The sequence below is a fragment of the Sinocyclocheilus rhinocerous genome, unplaced genomic scaffold (genome assembly GCF_001515625.1).
Source record: "Sinocyclocheilus rhinocerous isolate Xijiao unplaced genomic scaffold, SAMN03320098_v1.1 scaffold615, whole genome shotgun sequence".
Classification (NCBI taxonomy): domain Eukaryota; kingdom Metazoa; phylum Chordata; class Actinopteri; order Cypriniformes; family Cyprinidae; genus Sinocyclocheilus; species Sinocyclocheilus rhinocerous.
Window position 1 is genome coordinate 1,887,542 of NW_015631049.1, and position 18,002 is coordinate 1,905,543.

At 35.8% G+C, this 18,002-nt stretch overlaps 1 protein-coding gene across 1 annotated transcript in view; it reads left to right on the top strand.

Annotated features, from left to right (window-relative positions):
- LOC107741238 (transient receptor potential cation channel subfamily V member 4-like) overlaps positions 1-4,846 on the top strand; it is a 30,910-nt gene extending 26,064 nt beyond the window's left edge. The window contains exons 11-18 of the mRNA XM_016553914.1: positions 693-785; positions 970-1,043; positions 1,529-1,694; positions 2,493-2,559; positions 2,648-2,952; positions 3,398-3,525; positions 3,623-3,735; positions 4,051-4,846. Coding sequence (XP_016409400.1) covers positions 693-785; positions 970-1,043; positions 1,529-1,694; positions 2,493-2,559; positions 2,648-2,952; positions 3,398-3,525; positions 3,623-3,735; positions 4,051-4,163 — 1,059 coding nt within the window. The 3' untranslated portion in view covers positions 4,164-4,846. The remainder of the gene's footprint in view (positions 1-692; positions 786-969; positions 1,044-1,528; positions 1,695-2,492; positions 2,560-2,647; positions 2,953-3,397; positions 3,526-3,622; positions 3,736-4,050) is intronic.
- The last annotated feature ends 13,156 nt before the right edge of the window (positions 4,847-18,002 follow it).

The following is an 18,002-nucleotide window of genomic DNA, read 5'->3' on the forward strand; positions in this document are numbered from 1 at the left end:
TTTTGGACTGATGAACTGCAACACCCGCTGACTGCCATTAAACAGCTTGGAAGATCAAAGACCATTTTTAATATAACACCGACTGGATTCGACTGAAAAAAGAAAGTCATATACACCAAGAATGCCTTGAGGGTGAGTAATTCATGGGCTAATTTTCATTTTTGGGTGAACTATCCCTTTAATATTTCAAGATTTCTATTTCAAATAAATGATGTTCTTTTGAACAAGCAGCACAGTTGTTTTTAACATGTCCTATTATTATCAATGTTTCTTGAGCAGCAATTCAGCAAATTAAAATTTTTCTTAAGGATCATATGACACTAAATGAAGACTGCTGAAAAATCAGCTTTGCCATCACAGAAATAAATTAAATTAAAAAAAATATTAAAATGGAAAAGTTATTTTAAATTGTAATAATATTTCACAATATTACTGTATTATTATATTTTGTATCAAATAAATGCAACCTTAATGAAAATAAGACTTCTTTCAAAAACTTTAAAAAGTCTTACCGACCCCAAACTTTTGAATGATAGTGTACATGTGGGTGTTCATGGTTTTTATATAAAAATACAGAGTAATAACTCCTTTTCCAGATGGGCCCTCCTGTGTGATAGATAGTTCATGTGGTAGAGATACTTTCTGGGAATGAACAGGTCTGTAGTTGATTCCTGAACCTTATACCTCCACAGCCCCCTTACGCCTACAACACCACAGAAGACAAGGTGCGTTTGGCAGGGGAGATCATAACCGTGGCTTCTGGAGTCTTTTTCTTTGTAACAAATGTAAGCTTTACATACACAATAACCAATCATTTTTAGTACTTATTTTTATTTGTAAGATCACACTTCCATCTCAGCTTGCTAAAAGCAACAGTGGTTTGTATGTTTTAGTATGCAAATCACTTTTCCTCCTTAGCTATCACTATAAACCTATAGCAGCATTTCTTGGTTTTCTCCCCTGATTTAGATTAAGGACCTTTTCCTGAAGAAGTGCCCAGGGGTGAATTCTTTATTTATTGATGGATCCTTTCAACTTCTCTAGTAAGACACTCGGTCCCATTCTTTGTGTCTTCCTTTACTCTCAAATGTCTTTCCCTAAGGCGATTTTCTCCCTCTTTTTAATTGAGCTGTCTAATTAATTCCAGAACCCTTTCTTGGCATGTTTTAATAGTTAATCTCCTTGCATAAAAACAGCGCGATCTAAGCAAAGATGACTGCAGTTCACTGATACGTTTATGTTAATTATAATTAATAAATGACATTGGTAAACCAGTGAGGCATTTTGCATTTGAAAAGCAAATCTTACATATTGAAACTCAGCAACAGAGTCAAATAGAAACTGAAAGACGTTTTAGAGCCTTCAAAGTAACAAAATCAGAAAATAGCCAGAGGCCACAGTATGTTTAGTTATCAATTTTGAGCTGATAATAAGCCATCAGTAAACACAAAGCAAATGGTAACCTTAATAGTTGAAGTATGTTGATGACAAGTACATTACCTGTTGACCAATCCTTGTGTTTCCATAGCTTCATCTACTCCGTGTTGGTGCTGGTGAGTGCAGCTCTGTATCTGTCAGGGATTGAGGCCTATGTGTCTGTGATGGTGTTTGCTCTAGCACTAGGTTGGATGAACACCCTCTATTTTACCAGAGGCCTTAAACTCACTGGAACTTACAGCATCATGATTCAGAAGGTATGAAAAGAGCAGGTTAAGGACCATGTACAGTAAATTTAATTTAACGAATCTAAATGGTGAAATCACTTTGATAGTGATATTTGTTTTCTTTACTTTTTCTTCTCTTCACCTATTTTTATGATTTTACTGACAAGTCTTGTGAAGTAAAACAAATCATAGTTTGTTTAGCCCCCCCCCCCCAAAAAAAAACTTATATTTTTGTAGTTGAATTGAAAAATCAAATATCACATATACTACTGTTCAAAAGTTTGGGGTCAGTAAGATTTAAATGTTTTTGAAAGAAGTCTCTTATGCTCACCAAGGCTACATGTATTTGATCAGAATTACCTGTAAAATTGCAGAAATATTATTTATTATTACAGAAGTGTTTTCTATTTTAATATATTTTAAAATGTAATTTATTTCTGTGATGACAAAACTGAATTTTCAGAATCATTACTCCAATCTTCTATATAATGTGTATATGTATATATAAATCTATTTTAATGTTTAGTAAGGTCCACTGGAAATGGGACCATGTGTGGTTTTCTTTTTCTGTAAATATAGTGAAAGGTAGAGATGGTATTATATACTGATGAAACATATGCATATGTTTGTATATAGTTAATGTCATATTATCCCTCATTATTTTCCAGTAATGACTGCATCCTAATAGTGTACACTGCTGCTAGAAACTACATAAAACCCTTATAAAAGTTATCGTCTTTGCCAGTCTGCTTTCTTCTCATATTATCAGTGTAATTAAGAGACCATTACGTTTACCCATTGTGTCTTCAATTTGGGTATTTTGTTCAGATTCTAATCAAAGATTTGTTCCGGTTCCTGCTGGTCTATGTGCTCTTCATGATCGGCTATGCATCAGGTATTCTAGTAATAATAGTTAATTTATTGGTATTTTATGGAAACATTTGTCATAATTAGTGAAACTTTCGTTTTGTATTCTGCACCAGCATTAGTGTCACTGCTGACCATCTGCCCTGATAAGAAGACATGTAATGATAGCTGCCCCAAATACCCAGAATGCCGAGATACAAACACCTTCAGCGAATTTTTTTTGGACCTGTTTAAGCTGACCATAGGCATTGGAGAGCTGGACGACATGCTAAAAGGCGCACAGGATCCCGTCGTCTTCCTCATTCTCCTGGTCACCTACATTATTCTCACCTTCGTCCTGTTACTCAACATGTTAATCGCTTTGATGGGAGAGACGGTGGGACAGGTGTCCAAAGAGAGCAAGCAGATCTGGAAACTGCAGGTGAGGTGTACACAAAAGGTCAAATGTGGCAGTCTGTTGTATAGATAGATAGTATTAAAATTGAGGTCATTTGATCATCATTTACTCTCCTTCATGTCATTTCAGCCCCATATATTTTAATGCTTCTGTGAAACACAAGAGATGTAAGGCAGAATATCCAAGATTTTATTTTGCCAAAGTATCATAAAAGCTCTATACAAATCTCCTTTTGTGTTTTCTTGGAAGAAAATAAAATACTGGGTTGGAATGACATGAGAGAGAGAAAGTGAATGATGGCAGTTTTTGGGTGAACTATTCCTTTTAAGTTTTTGTTTCAGTGGTTTATTTTGGTGCCCATCTGACTGGAAGTTTTTAGTTAACTTCTGTCCAAGGCTTTTACCTCAGTATTCGGTGGTTATAAATGCCTTTCATCTCCAACATGTCATTTTCCTCTTGTTTGCATCAGTGGGCAACAACTATCCTGGACATTGAGCGGTCCTTCCCTGTGTGTCTGCGGAAGTCTTTCCGTGTTGGAGAGATGGTTACTGTGGGCAAGGGCTTGGATGGAACGCCAGACAAACGCTGGTGCTTCAGGTACAGCTACAAGACATCCACCACTCATTTATTAAATTACAGCATAAGCCTACAAGTAATTTACATGAGTTCTGGGCCTTCATTCTTCATGCTACAGGGTGGACGAGGTGAAGTGGTCTCACTGGAATCAAAATCTGGGGATCATAAACGAGGATCCAGGCCAGAAAGACCATTACGAACAAACACAGGGTGGACGGGGCCTTCGAAGAGGTTGGTAAACAAGCAGACATGATTTTTCACAGCTATTATGCTGCATATATAAACCCTTAAACAAATATATTTTATGACTTCTGGGCACAGAATTTGCCCAGTTTTCACTCAGAAATTGCTAGTAAAGTAATAAAGTAATACATTAGATAAAACATGAAACTTTGAAGTAGAAAGACTGAAATAGTATTTTCTTGTAAAACGTACTCCAATCATTTTTTTTACAGTATAGTAACACAGAAAATACACAGTAATACACAAAAATGTATGTTTCAAAAATCAGCTAACAGCTGTAATTTCTCTCCTCTACTCCAACAGATCGCTGGTCCACGGTCGTCCCAAGAGTGGTTGAACTGAACAGGGGCTCCAGAGACCATACCGTAGAGATGGAGCCTCTCACAGGCAGACACAGACATAAGTCTGAAAGCTAAAGCTGAACGCTAAGGACTTAAAAGAGGGTCAAGCCCTTGAAACTTTTATTACTGGGCTGACAGTTATGTATTTTATAAAAGCTGACAATAGTTCTACAGTTTTTAATCACTATTGGGAGAACAGCTCTATATATATATATTATGACTTTTAAAAGTATCCTGATTTTTTATGATGTTGATTGTGTTTTACATGTATATTTGGACCCATGAGACACTCAGGGACATATTTAATGTGTAATGTTGTAGTGTTTTTCATGGAGTGTGCAATAGATTTTAAATAGATTTTTTTTTATTATTATTTTGATCAAAAAACAATGTCTTGGATTTGAGTATCGGCGTCTGTCTGCTTTGATTCCTGCTGACATTTTTTGTGGATTGTGGAAAAGGTTACATTTTAATCAATAATCATGTCAGATTACCTCAGTGTTAAATGTGCCTTGTGATAAAGTACAGTCTTTTTTTTTTTTTATGAAAAATTCTATTGTTATTCTTTTGTTATATTGCCAACCCATAATGGAAGGACAAAAATGCTGCTCTGATTTGGCCTTTGGCTTTGTTTTGTAATAAAGGTCATGTAGAAAACAGATGTGGCACCCACACCAGGAGTGTGTACAATGCCAGACAGCAGCAGTTTGCTATTTTCACCTCAGTATGCTAGCAATAGTGTGACACTGAACTTAATTGGTGTGATAGTGGTAATGATTTAAAGCCACCGGTTCAGTTTAGAGGTTTTTTATTTCACTGATAAACCAATGCCAAAAGACGCATATTTTAGGGGAACTATTTTATGTATTTTTAATATATTTTAATATATGTATTTTTAATATATATTTTTACAGAGTACAAAAGGCATTGTCCGTATACTGTAGTACATGATTGATAAATCTTTTTTTTTTTTTTTTTTTTTTACCTTTTTATTTTTTTTATTTGAAACCATCATACAAAAAGGACATTGAGCTTTGAGAAATTAATTTATGATAAAATGTCTATGATAAAATCCCACAAACAAGCAAATTAACAATATTATTGTTATTAAAATTGTGATGTAATGGAAGTATTAAATGTTCCTTTCTCTGGTATTGTGACGAACATCTAAATGAAATTCAATTTTTTTATTTTTGAAGTCCGTGAAGTGTGATTTATAAAGGGCTGGAACAGGGCTGATTTCAAGCCTGATTTCCACACTCTGGTCATTGCAAATATCCTTTATGTATTATATTAGACACTACGTATTGTTTAGGCATCAGAAGAATGTACAGAAATAGATGGTAATATATTTGGTAGCAAATATTATCCGTAGATGATTGATGGTGCTGTTGATAAACATTATTTTATGTGCTGGATTGGATGACTATTCCAACAATCCGAGAGATTTGTTTCATCAACAATAAAGAGATTTTGAATCACCCACTCTTAACTATCTGAAAGAGCAGCTTCGTCTTATTTGTAGTATTTTAATTTGTGTGCTACTTACTGTATTTTTAACTCATCTCTTGCTTCTTAATCACTAATCTGTTTACCTTAAAGGAAAGAACTGGAATTCATTACTTGACTAAGGAATCTTTAGAAGTCCTATTTAACTTGCCAGCAGTTATTTTACATCGTGTCATAATAGCTCTAAAACATTTTAATAAAACTTATGACATATATATATATATATATATATATATTTTTTTTTTTAATAAGTATGCTTGTAATTTCATGTATCTCATTTCAGCTAATTAAAAATTCTAGCACTAATTCAGAACATTAGATCATGAATGCATTTTAGTCACTCAACGTCATTACTGAGCTATCCTTCTGAAGAATGAGACTATTAATATGGAAAACGCATTTTTAGAAAAAAAAATCTGTTAAATTAATACTGTTGTATTAAAATGAATGTTCCGTTCTTTGGTGAAAGTCTGCAAAAGTGTAAATAAAAAAAAATACTCCTGTTCTAGGCGTTTTTTTAGTGTCTGTTTTTCTCTTGACCGCTAGATGGCCATAGAGTGCCATATGTTTACTACTGCTGTTCTGAACACACATCAACTGAAACTTACAAATTGCACCCGTGTACACACAATCAATACTGTAGTTTCATATTTTATTTTGATTTGTATTATCACTATTAATTGGTCATGATTGAATAAAGAAGTAAAGTTGTAAATATGTATTCACATGATACCCCAAAGTACTATAATGCTACTATGCTGTCAAAAAAATGCTTATAGTACAACCATAGTACTTTTTTTACATTGTTGCTGTAAACGGAATGAAAATGACACACCTTCAGACCAGACCAGTGAAGTCACAATACAAATAACAGAATATACAACCGCCATGCACAAATATTCACTCCAACTGAGGCGATACATGAACAGACATGACTCCATGACACTTGCTAAAGATGGTCCAGTGCACCGTCCACTCCAAATCAAATCACTGCTGCAGTCACGATTTGCAAGAACAGCTGCTACACCTCCCTCGTCTTTGCCGTCATTTTCCACCACTTTGGTGACAGGCGGCCTTGTGTCAACCTGCAAGATGTGACTGTTTTTTGCATGCTCAGTAGCAACCTACGAACTCCCCCTCTCTCCCCCTTTATCCTTCTCCTCCTTGTCCTCCTCTGCCTCCACCGCTGAAGGACATGCTGGATCTATTGCCACCTCTCCGAGGAGGCTAATCCTCTTTAGCTCCAACTTTAACTAGGCCATTAATCCCACAGGAGTTTATCTAAGCACTGAGCACCTCGCACTGCTGACACTTTAGCCTACCCATCCTCCTTCTTTCCCTTCTCTCTCTCTCACTCTCTGTAAGTAGGGCACGGTCTGGGCCAGCAAGTGTCACCGTCAGCACCTCTGTAACCACAGCAGAACCTAAGCGGCTCAGCACCCAACCGCACACTCCTCTATGTGAGACAGCGAGAACGACAGACCACAGGTGAGAGCTGCAGGAAGATGAGAATGCAATAGAAAGATGCAGGAAGGAAATTAATAAGAAAAGAGATGGATGATACAAAGAAGAAAGATGAATGCTTGGCCTCAGAATGATGAGGCAATAGCTCGGCGTTGTTTGTCAGTGCTGGACTAACGTTGATTTAACTCTGCAGCCCAGGCCCGAGCAGATGGCTTATTTGCCAGTGCACTGATACTGTGGCTTCTGAGCACAAACTCACACTCATATTCAAAGAAAATTGTCCTTTTTAAACACTGCAAACATTTTTATTTTTATTTTTTACCTTTTTTTGTTCTTGGTTTCCAGTAAAAATACATAAACATCCATAAATCTATTGAGGTTTATGCTAATACCATTTTTTATTTTAAGTGAAAAAAGGGCAAAATCTATTCTGGGGGACAAAAAAAAAATGGCAGAACAGTACAATAAAAGATTTCAAAATGAACAAATGGCATCATTTTGCAGAGTATATACCAGCTAGAGAATGAATGGCTGGTTGCATAAACTGCTTAGACTGGGCTTAAAAGCTAATGACTTTTTTTTTCTCTGCAAGTCTGGTCATAACTTCTTAAAGTGAGTTACATAAAAACATAAATTGGTCTAATTTGAATCCAAAAAGTAAGACTGATTACCGCGTGGTTACCTGCTAGTTAGTCAAACTAGTTCTTAAGACATGGTGACTATATTTATGCAACTGGTCCCATCTGAAAATTCAGGGCATTTTATCATGTTTTATAGCTCCAAGCCAAATTTAGCATTTTGTATCATACTGATTAAGAAGAGAATATTTTGAAGTGAACGTGTGGGTTGCATTATAAAACACTGCACACTGGGATCTTTTTCCTTCAGAATGAACCATACAGTATCAGTCAGTCTTATTTAAAAGTCAAATCTAACTGGGTGTATTATCGGATCCATGACTTATCCGAGCACTCATTTGCTCTAACATATGGGCAAATGGCTGGGCTAATGGCTAACATCGGCCGGAGTCGGCCCTGCTGACCTAAGGGCGGCAGATAAATGAGGTTATGGTATTGACACTGTTTAACCCCTCTCTGTTCTTTGCTGGTTCAGACATTCCTCTTCTCCCAAGTAAATTTGTTCTTACTTTGAAGAAGGAGGAAGGCATAGCTTTCAGACACAGTGGTGAGATTCGACGCCAACGTGAGACATTTCTGAATGAATGAGATTTACAGTATGAGACAACAGAGGTGGGAGTTTCCTTGTTTGGATTGGAAACAGATTTTTGTGTTCTTACATCACCACTTTGAAAACACTAAAGCTTTGAAAGTCTTAATCTGTTTATTGCAAAATAAAATATGTATGTACTGATGCAAAATCAACACAGGTTCACACAGCAATATCTATCATTTTATCATATATTTATTATTATTATTAATAATATTATAAATTTTCTCCTGGCTGAGGTCTACCTACAATGTAACTTAATTCATATTTTTCTTCTTTCTTTCTTTTTTTCTTCTAACCTTTCTTTGACCCTTAGAATTAAACAGGTCATTTTCAGCTAATGTTAAGACATTTTTTTTTTACACAACATAGGATTTAAAATGTAAAATAACTATCCAAGATGACAACTGGGTGCCATGCAATCATATTAAATAATTTTTTTTCAGTGGTAAAAACTAGGCAAAATTTATCTGAATGAACTACTGCCATATGATGGACACTTTACTATCTCAGGATGAAGCATTACCATATTTGTAAATGGCAGGAAATAATAACAAAGCTAATGTCAATGTGACATGGCAGATTAGTATGACCAGATTGTACTCATATTACACACTTCTGATGCTTACAGAATGTACTATAGTAATGGTCCAGTAAATTCTTCATCAAATGCATTACATACTCTGACAATATGTGATTTTAAGCACAGATCAGTGGTGAATTCGGAATTTGGAAACTATTTATGCAATGTCTTTATATATGCAGAAATATAAGTCTGCTAGTATGCTATTTTCCAAATTTAGTCTGTGTATTTCTTACTAAGGAGGATGTTTTGTCTTCTAAAAGTTACAAGTAAGTTTTCATAGTCCAATGACCAAATTTATCTAAGAAAAACATGACTCCTCACCATGCTTTCAAAACAACTAATATACTAATCCGCCACACGTGACCAAGAAGTATTTATTTCAAGTAGTAAATCTAGTCAAAGCCTAGCAAATACAAATTTATCTAGTGTACCAGTTTAGCCTTCATCTTTGTAAATGTAGTTCAATTATTCATTTTTGACAGCCGTCGGTTTGCTAATTCGCTGCTGGCTAAAAGGCAGGAAGATGTGCAGGTGAGTGAGTCTGGCTGATAAAAGGCTTCCTGCTCACTGAATTTGTTCTTCTGACTGATTAAGTCAGAAATCATTGCAGAGTTAATCAAACACACTCATGTGCAGCTGCACCTTCGCTCACAAGCCTTAATGAAGTCAGACATTGCTCGGCTTGGGTGGAGTGCTGATGGCACAATTTTGGGTGCTTGAAGTTGGATTTGCGAGAAATTTCTGCACAGTTGAATTCTCACACTGTTATTTTTCCACGTTCATGGTTATTTGCATTTCTCCCTCCAAGCCCCACATACATCTACCCTCCTCCATCCCCCAAAAAGCTTTTTCACTCTCTCTCTTTTTTAATAGTCTTCTCACACACAGACTGATAAAACCCATTTATTTGTACACCCACCAGCACAAGGGAAGCTACTTTTAAACTGTAGCTTGTTTTTATTAGTATCCTTTTAAGTATATTGCTATCCTTATTTTTTTTTTTACATTTTAGCATATTTACACTAAACACCAATAAACCAAGAAAAAACTGTGATGAACAGCAGTATTTAACTAGATATAATTTTGTAGAACTGCAGAATAAGCAGAACTGTCCAAACAGCTGATAAAATCAGCCAATTAAGTAATTGACAAGACTCCAGTCCTTAAATTAACACCGTATGAAGCGAAAAGCTGTCTGTAAGAAACAAATCCATCAAGACAGTTTGAATTTCAAACTTTTGCTATGGCTAAAATACGCTGTTTGGACTCTCATTCTGACGGCACCCATTCACTGCAGAAGATCCATAAATGAGCAAGTGATTCTGATGAAGAAACATCATCTATATCTTGGTAAATATTCAGCTAATTTTAATTGTTGGGTGACTTATTCCTTTAAGTTAGTTGCATTGCTTACTTGAAGTTAATTACTCCCAGTAAACATACAGAGATATTCATAAAGGTGAAATAAAGCAAGGAAACAAGCAAGAAAGCTTGTTTGTTGGTTTATTTGTTTCTTTCTTGCATTGCATTACTTCATTATAAATTTAATGCAGGATCTAGAAAAAATCTGATCTTGATTAAACCAGAAAAATTTAAAATAAATGAACAAAAACAATTTTTAAAGTTTGGGCTCCTAAACATTAGATCACTCTCACCCAAAGCAGTTATTGTAAATGAAATGATCACAGATAATAGTTTTGATTATTGTAGAAACTTAATTTGCTGTAAAGTTGCTTTGCAATGATTTGTATCGTGAAAAGCGCTGTACAAATAAACTTGACTTGACTTGACTTGACTTCACCTATTTCAAAGGAAAAGCAGTGGGTGAGCCGGTATGGCCTTCAGCTGATCAGAGCTAAAACTTGGTCAGACTAGTTTGGAAAGATCTTTACTGCTACTGTGACTCCATAACTGATTTAAATGGGATTGTGCCTTTTACAAGCGTACAAAAGGCCATCTCCATCTATATTCCTCTCTTCCACCCCCTCCATCCTTAAAGTCCTTCACTATGATGCTGAATATGATGTTGAAGCCCTGAGCTGTTTTCTTCTGTGCAGCTCTGTCCCCTTCTCGTTTGACTATTACAGAGAAAAAACCAACTAAAAGCTCACAACGAATCATCCATAAGAGCAACAGAATTCAACACTTGAGACAGTCAAATGAAAACAATTAGGCTAAAATATAACGGACATTTACAGTTACGCATTAGATGCTTTCAGAGGAGAGTAAGCTATCGTTCATGTCAGTGTCTTCATCTTTTCAAAAAGTCAGATTAACCAGGTACATCTCAAATTTCAAAAGATTAAAAACAAAGTCTTTGTCAAGCGGCTCGTCAAGCATTAAACTGCATGTAAGACACGCATAGCCGATTCTCTGAATTTCCAGATTTATTGTCTAAAGCTTTTGATTGGTTCTCTCTCGTTTTTATCCACCCGTTCTTCATTTAAGAGCGCTGAAAACATTGCGGAACTGTTTCTGCTCAGTCACAGATGTATTCTCAGTATGAGCCCAACAAAACAATACAGCAATTAATGGGACTGCTGAACTAATCTTCAGACTGTCTAGTGCTCTTCTTACATTAGACAGCGAGAGAAACAGCAGCGTTGTGAAATTTTTTCAAAGGGTGGGAAATTTGCCAAAAGTACAGTGAAGTGTAGTTATGGTAACATTAAAAGGAAACTGCTCATCCCGTGGAGATTGTGTTCAGCGCAGCTGAATGCACTTTGTTCGGTTTCAGTATTAAAGCTCTTTGAGTGAGAGAGGCTTCTGAGCAGCGTTTAACTCTGCATACATTACTACAAATGATGCCAGCTAAATCTTTAATCCAATTTAGTGATAAATACAAAGCTCTTTCACCCTCCCTCTCGCTCTCTTTTCTGTGTCTCTTTCATCTGTGGCTCAGCTATCTTCAGTTTCACTGCAATTCCTCTGAGGAAAGGCCAGTGAAGTCCATGCTGAAATCTTCTGGCTTGTAACTTAGCAAACAATGCAATTGTTATTTTTTGTCTTTTAGTTTTGCTGATTGTCTGACTAAAAAGAGATTGCGCCTTTCAGTTGCCTTGTGTTAAAGATATCAGTACAAGAAGGAAAAGGAGAGACTTTCAGTATGTACTGAATTCAGTGAACTTTATGACCATTCATAAATACATTCCTGCACGTACTATATCTGCCATGTTGACATTGTCCTTTGACCCGTGTTCAACAATTTACTTTTTAGATTTACAATTGAACCACAAGGAACATTTTTCTTGCTCCTCAGAATGACTGGGTGTCATGACAGGAAGAATGAACAAACAGCAACAGATATGATTATCGTTAAAATGTGTGCCACATGACACAAGCACTGCATCCTAAATACAGTCCTACAGGGATGATGTATTTTTTGTAGGTCGAAACCCGGAAACAATTTAGCATTTTAGCACTTCCAGTTCCATCGTCCTGAAGTCAGTGTTTTTTTTTTTTAATGGGTTTTTAATTAAATGCCTGAAATAAGGTCTGTGTTTTTATTCTACAGCATAAAATACATCCGTAATACTCCTTGAGATTGTTTTTAAAGCCTTTACTTGTCTTGAAAAAGGCAGTTGCTAACAAGTGGCTAAATGGGAATACACAGGTAATCAGGAACATTAAATGAAATTCAGTGTGGTGCAGTGTTGTTTTGTTCTTCAAAATATCTCTTTATTTTGTTTTCCACAGAAGAAAGTCATACAGGTTTGGAACAACATGAGGGTGGGTAAACAATACAGGCACTCTCTTTTGCAGTACACACTTTCCTCTCATCAATGAAGTGCATACTTCCAGTGCATACTATAAGTAGGCGTATTGGGATGCAGCCCAGTGAACTCCTGACAGAACATTACAACATCTAAAAATGTAATACCATCAAAGGAGCATTAGGTTCAGATGGGCCGAGTTACCCAGAATGCATTGAGGCCCCTGGCATTGATCGGTTTGGATGAACGTTGGGCCTGTATCTCTCTTTTATATGCGTAGTATGTGTGCTGGAGTGCAGCCAGATCAGGAGCGAAGCTCTCCATGAGAGTACATACATTCTGCACTAGAGGCAATTCTCTTTTAAAAGCAATGTTTTGGTTTACATGCACCTCACTGAGTTCGAACCACAATGGGGGCAAGACCTACAGTTTGTGTGCGTGCCATGCTCGAGACGCATTGCCAGAGATCTGCGGTGAGAGCAGCTGCCCTTATTTTTATTTCTGTTTTCTGAGCGAGATGGATAAGGAGGAAGCGAGAGGGATGGCTTTTATCAGCACGCACTGTTTTTTGGCCTTGTATGCACACGCACAACGAAGAGTTAGACCCTACCATCAAGCACACAGAGGAAAGAGTCTCACTTGTGGTTTGAACCAGAGGGATTATGGGTTTTAGCTCTCTATCAAGCTCACTGTGTTGCCATATCTCTCCCCCTGTTACTGGCTCCTGTCTCTCTCCCACAGGGCCTGTGCCCTTCAAATACTTGGCTGTGTAACAATGGCCTGCTGTGCACAACGCCACCAGTGTTGCCTAGACGTAGACGTGAATCTAGATCTAGATAACGCTGATATAGACGGGGCAGAAATGCCACTCAATTCATTCCAATGAAAAATAATTCTTTAGACGCGTAGTTGTTTGCCATACACATATGATTTCAGCCAAGTCACATTCACTGATAATATAATGCAGAGGCATTCAATTAAAGTTCCAGGAGGTCCAATCTCTACATCTCCTTCCCAGCAGGGACGGTCCAAACAATCATAACTTACATTGTTTCAGGAGCCAATATGTAGTATGGCTATGAAACTAAAAAATGCGATGTAAACCGATTATAACTTGACAAAAATTCAATTACAAAATGATTTTTTTTTTTTTTGTCATTTTTTTAAATCCATGCATGGAGCAGTACATACCCTGAACAAAGAAAATAATACAAACAAATGTATCAGTTTTATAAAGTATTTTTTTTAAGATTCAGCATGGGTGCAATAAATCAAATAAAAGTGGCTGTCAAGACATTTATAATGTACCAAAAGATTTCTATTTCAAATAAATGCTGTTCTTTTCAATTTTCTATTTATAAAAAAGGAATTCTGAAAAAAAAAAATCACAGTTTCACACAAATATTAAGTAACGCAACTGTTTTCAACATTGATAATAATACGAAATATGCAAATCAGCATATTTGAATGATTTCTGAAGGTTCATGGGACACTGAAGACTGCTAAAAATTCAGCTTTACCATTACAGGAATAATTTACTAATTCAATAAATTGAAATTGAAATGAGTTATTTTAAATTATAATAATATTTCACAATATTACTGTATTTTTTGTTTAAATAAATGCAGCCTTGGTGAACATAAGAGACTTCTTTTGTGGCATGCATATTTATCTTCTGAATCTTCTAATTAAAAGTCACCAATTTCTGCTGTCATGGGAAATTTTTGCACATGCAATAGGATTCAGGATTGTGGCTCATTGTAACACTGAGTCTGTGTGGTTTATGTGGTTACTAATCTCTAAATTTACCTAAAATTGTCCTGAATATTGTCCTCAAACAGGGACACCATGCATAACAGGCAAGGCCGAGGAAAAAGATGATACCGTTCAGGACCAGGATGCAAGGGCACGGTAATCATGTGCAGGAAATATTAAGGCTACTTACATTTTTCAGCTACCAGGAATTTATTTCAAATATTTTGAACAGTGTGGAATTAGGAGAATGATGGTCTTGTTAATAAGACAAAGATTATAAAGAAAAGAAAAAAAAATCAAAACAGTTTTCTTAATTACTGTATTTGTGCACAGTTGCTTTACTCTATTAAAAATCACTAATTAATAATATTTTCCTATGAGTTTTGGTACCCTAACTACACAAAGTAGCCTTGAGGCAACATAATTAATAAAGTTATTGATATGGAACTAAAATGTTTCAAAAATGAGATCTGAGGGAAAAAATGAGAAATTAGAATTTTTATAGTTTATATTAATATGAAAAATGATTCATGGCCCAGGTGGAGCCAAGACTGGGTTCAAATGTTGACCATGTTACACTAATTGGATATATAGGATGTATTTACAGGCCATGCATCCTCTGAAATCATGTATAGCTTATAATGGCAGAGAGGAAGAGATCCATATGGTAAATCCAGAGCACTGAACCCAGACAGGGTGTCCGCGGGTCCTTAAGAAGTCTTAAAATGTCTTAAATAACGTTTTCCTAATATAAGGCCTTAAAAAGTCTTAAAAAGTCTTAAATTCGGATTCGATGGGTCTTAAATATTTTTGGTCTCACCGCTAAAATATCTTCAGTCTGACGGACCTAATGACTGTTTACAACATGGTTTACAATCATTGGACAGACCGAAGATTTTTTCTTCCCCGCGGTAAATTACTGCGTCATCAGAGAGAATTGCATTAAGTTAGCAGAATACAGAATACACGGTCGCGCTGAAGCTCACTCCGTTTGTCTCTTTGTGGGAGTCTTCATAACAAATGAGCGTAACAGCACACATAAACTCAGAAGAAACACACTGAGGTAAAAATTCTAAATGTTTAGTTTATTTATAACATGATATAGTTAAACAACACCATGACAAGTGAGCTATTTTGCTCAATATTCTCACGACGCAAAAAACAACAACATTCAAAGCACCTACAGAGTATTACGTGAAGTCTAGTGCGCTCTGCCTGATCACTGCATGATTCAGTCTATTAAAATACATTCAGAATGATCACAAATTCAAGACATGGGGGCAGAAAATGTGTATATTTATACTCAAGTTCACACGGAAGAGTGCCTTTTTTTCTCTACAAATGTGACATTGATTTTTACAACAGTTCAATAAAGTGAAAAAGTGAAGTGACATGTGGCCTGTAATAAAATGTGTATTTCCATTACAGGTGTAGGTCTTAAATTTCATATAAGGTGGTATTAAAAAGGTCTTAAAAAGTCTTAAATTTAACTTGTTCATGTCTGTAGAAACCCTGCCAGAGCTTTTCCGTCTGACAGTTGAACTGAACCAAAGATGAACTAATTAAAGACTGTAGCAATGAACCAGCAGAGAAGAACAGGAGTGCTGCTTTAGCCATTTAAATTACAATGAGAGGGTGAGAGAGACAGAAAGAGAGTGTGACAGACAGAGAGAGAATAAAGACCCCTCAAGAGCGAGGGTATTGAATGAAAGCCCACATATGGATCTGTTAATGGGATGCTGTGACCCTCTCCACCATTTCAGTGGTTAAGTGACAACAAAATCCGCTCAAAGCGTCTGAGCATGTCAAGGATTGTGGGCATAAGAAGAAGCAGGAAAGTGAAGCAGTGAGGCCAAAGAGAAAAACTTCTACTGTGAATTCAAATGAAGACAGAATGCAAAATCTGCCTCTCCAGTGAAGCCACCTCAATGTCAACATAAAATTTGTTGTAACTTTTGTAATACAATGCACTTCAAAGTATATTTCTGAATATTTAGCAAGATGGAAGTAGGCCAGGACTTGATTTTATTCATCTGGAATTGACTAGATTTGACTAGAATTGACTCTCCAGAGCATCTCAGTGGTAGCGCTTCATTTGCATTTACAGTACATTCATTCATTTGGAAGACACTTGTATCCAAAATGACTGTCATTCCATTGGAAGGTATATGTTTTATCAGATAATGCATTCCCTGGGAATCAAACTTACCATTGCATTATGCATGTTGCCTTTTCAGATCATTATTATTTGCAATACTCCCATAATCTTTATTATATTAACATTAAAGGGGTGGTTCATTGCGATTTCACTTTTTTAACGTTAGTTTGTAATGTTGCTGTTTGAACATAAACAATATCTGCAAAGTTACGAAGCTGAAAGTCTTTTAAAATTCTGGCAGTTTAATGCCTACAAAAACGGCTGTTAGGGACTACAACGAGTTACTTCCCGGGTTCATGACATGACTCGACTCGTCGAGATTCTATACAGGGTCTAATGCTATTATTCGTTTGGACGCTAAGAGGCCTATTGTTCCTGACACCAATCTGTCTCTCTGTTTGCATTAGTGCTTGGGCCAGTTCAGCAAGATGCTAAGTAGAACTGGGTTACACTTCCCCAAAACTTTAATTAACTTACATTATATAATGTTTAATAGACCTGTAATTCATACTGCACAATCAAATACACACGTTTTATATATGTATATATATAATACTTCTTTCAGTTTAATGTGCAGAAACAACTATAAGCCTTTGTAGGCTGATTTACTGGGAAGTGTAAACACTGTCTCTCTGTGGTGCTGCTTCTGCTTGAGTTGTCTGACAGGTCAACATATGGCATGAGTTTGAGGTGGGACAAAGTATTTGTCTAAAGAATGGAGTGGTTGGAAAACCTGTTTGGAAAAAATGATTATTTTTGCTATTACAATTGGTGCTAAATATGTCTGACGCGTTCATCTTTTTCATGAGATTTTAAACTATTGAATGTAGACTACATGAATTATTGAGCAAAAAAAAAAGTCAAACAAAAGTTAAATGATTTTAATTGATTATTTTAATAATTTTAAAATGTTATTTGATTATGTTATGGTAAAATGGCAGTTGTGGCTGCCAGAACTTCATGGTAAAAAATGCAACATTTTAAGTTGTACAGACTAAAATTAAATTTACAGTATAAAAGCATATTTTATTTCCTGAAATATTATTAATATACCAAAGTACTAAAATATGTTTTTTCTTTACCTTTATAATGAACTGACATCCACCTTAAAATGCAGATGGTAAAGAAGAGGAAACCCATCAAATGCAAGCTGTCACACCGAGAATGTCAATTTATGTTTTTTCATTGTAAATTGTAAGATGATTAGTTAGTTTTTAATTCCAAACCCTGTACATTCAACAGTATTTTACTATAAACTTACTTAAAAGTCCCATGATATTTTAGAGTATTTCACGGTAGAGTAAGGGAACTTATTGTTAACCAATTATCAGGTTTTTAGGATTTTAGTCTTTTACAATTAAAATTACGATAATTTTTTACTGTATTATTTCCTTGGTTGGTAGATGCACCGGGGACCTGATTATAGCACGTAAAACCTGGAAAAGTCCGATTTTCATGATATGTCACCTTTAAGTAATGGGTTAAATTCAAGTATTTTACAT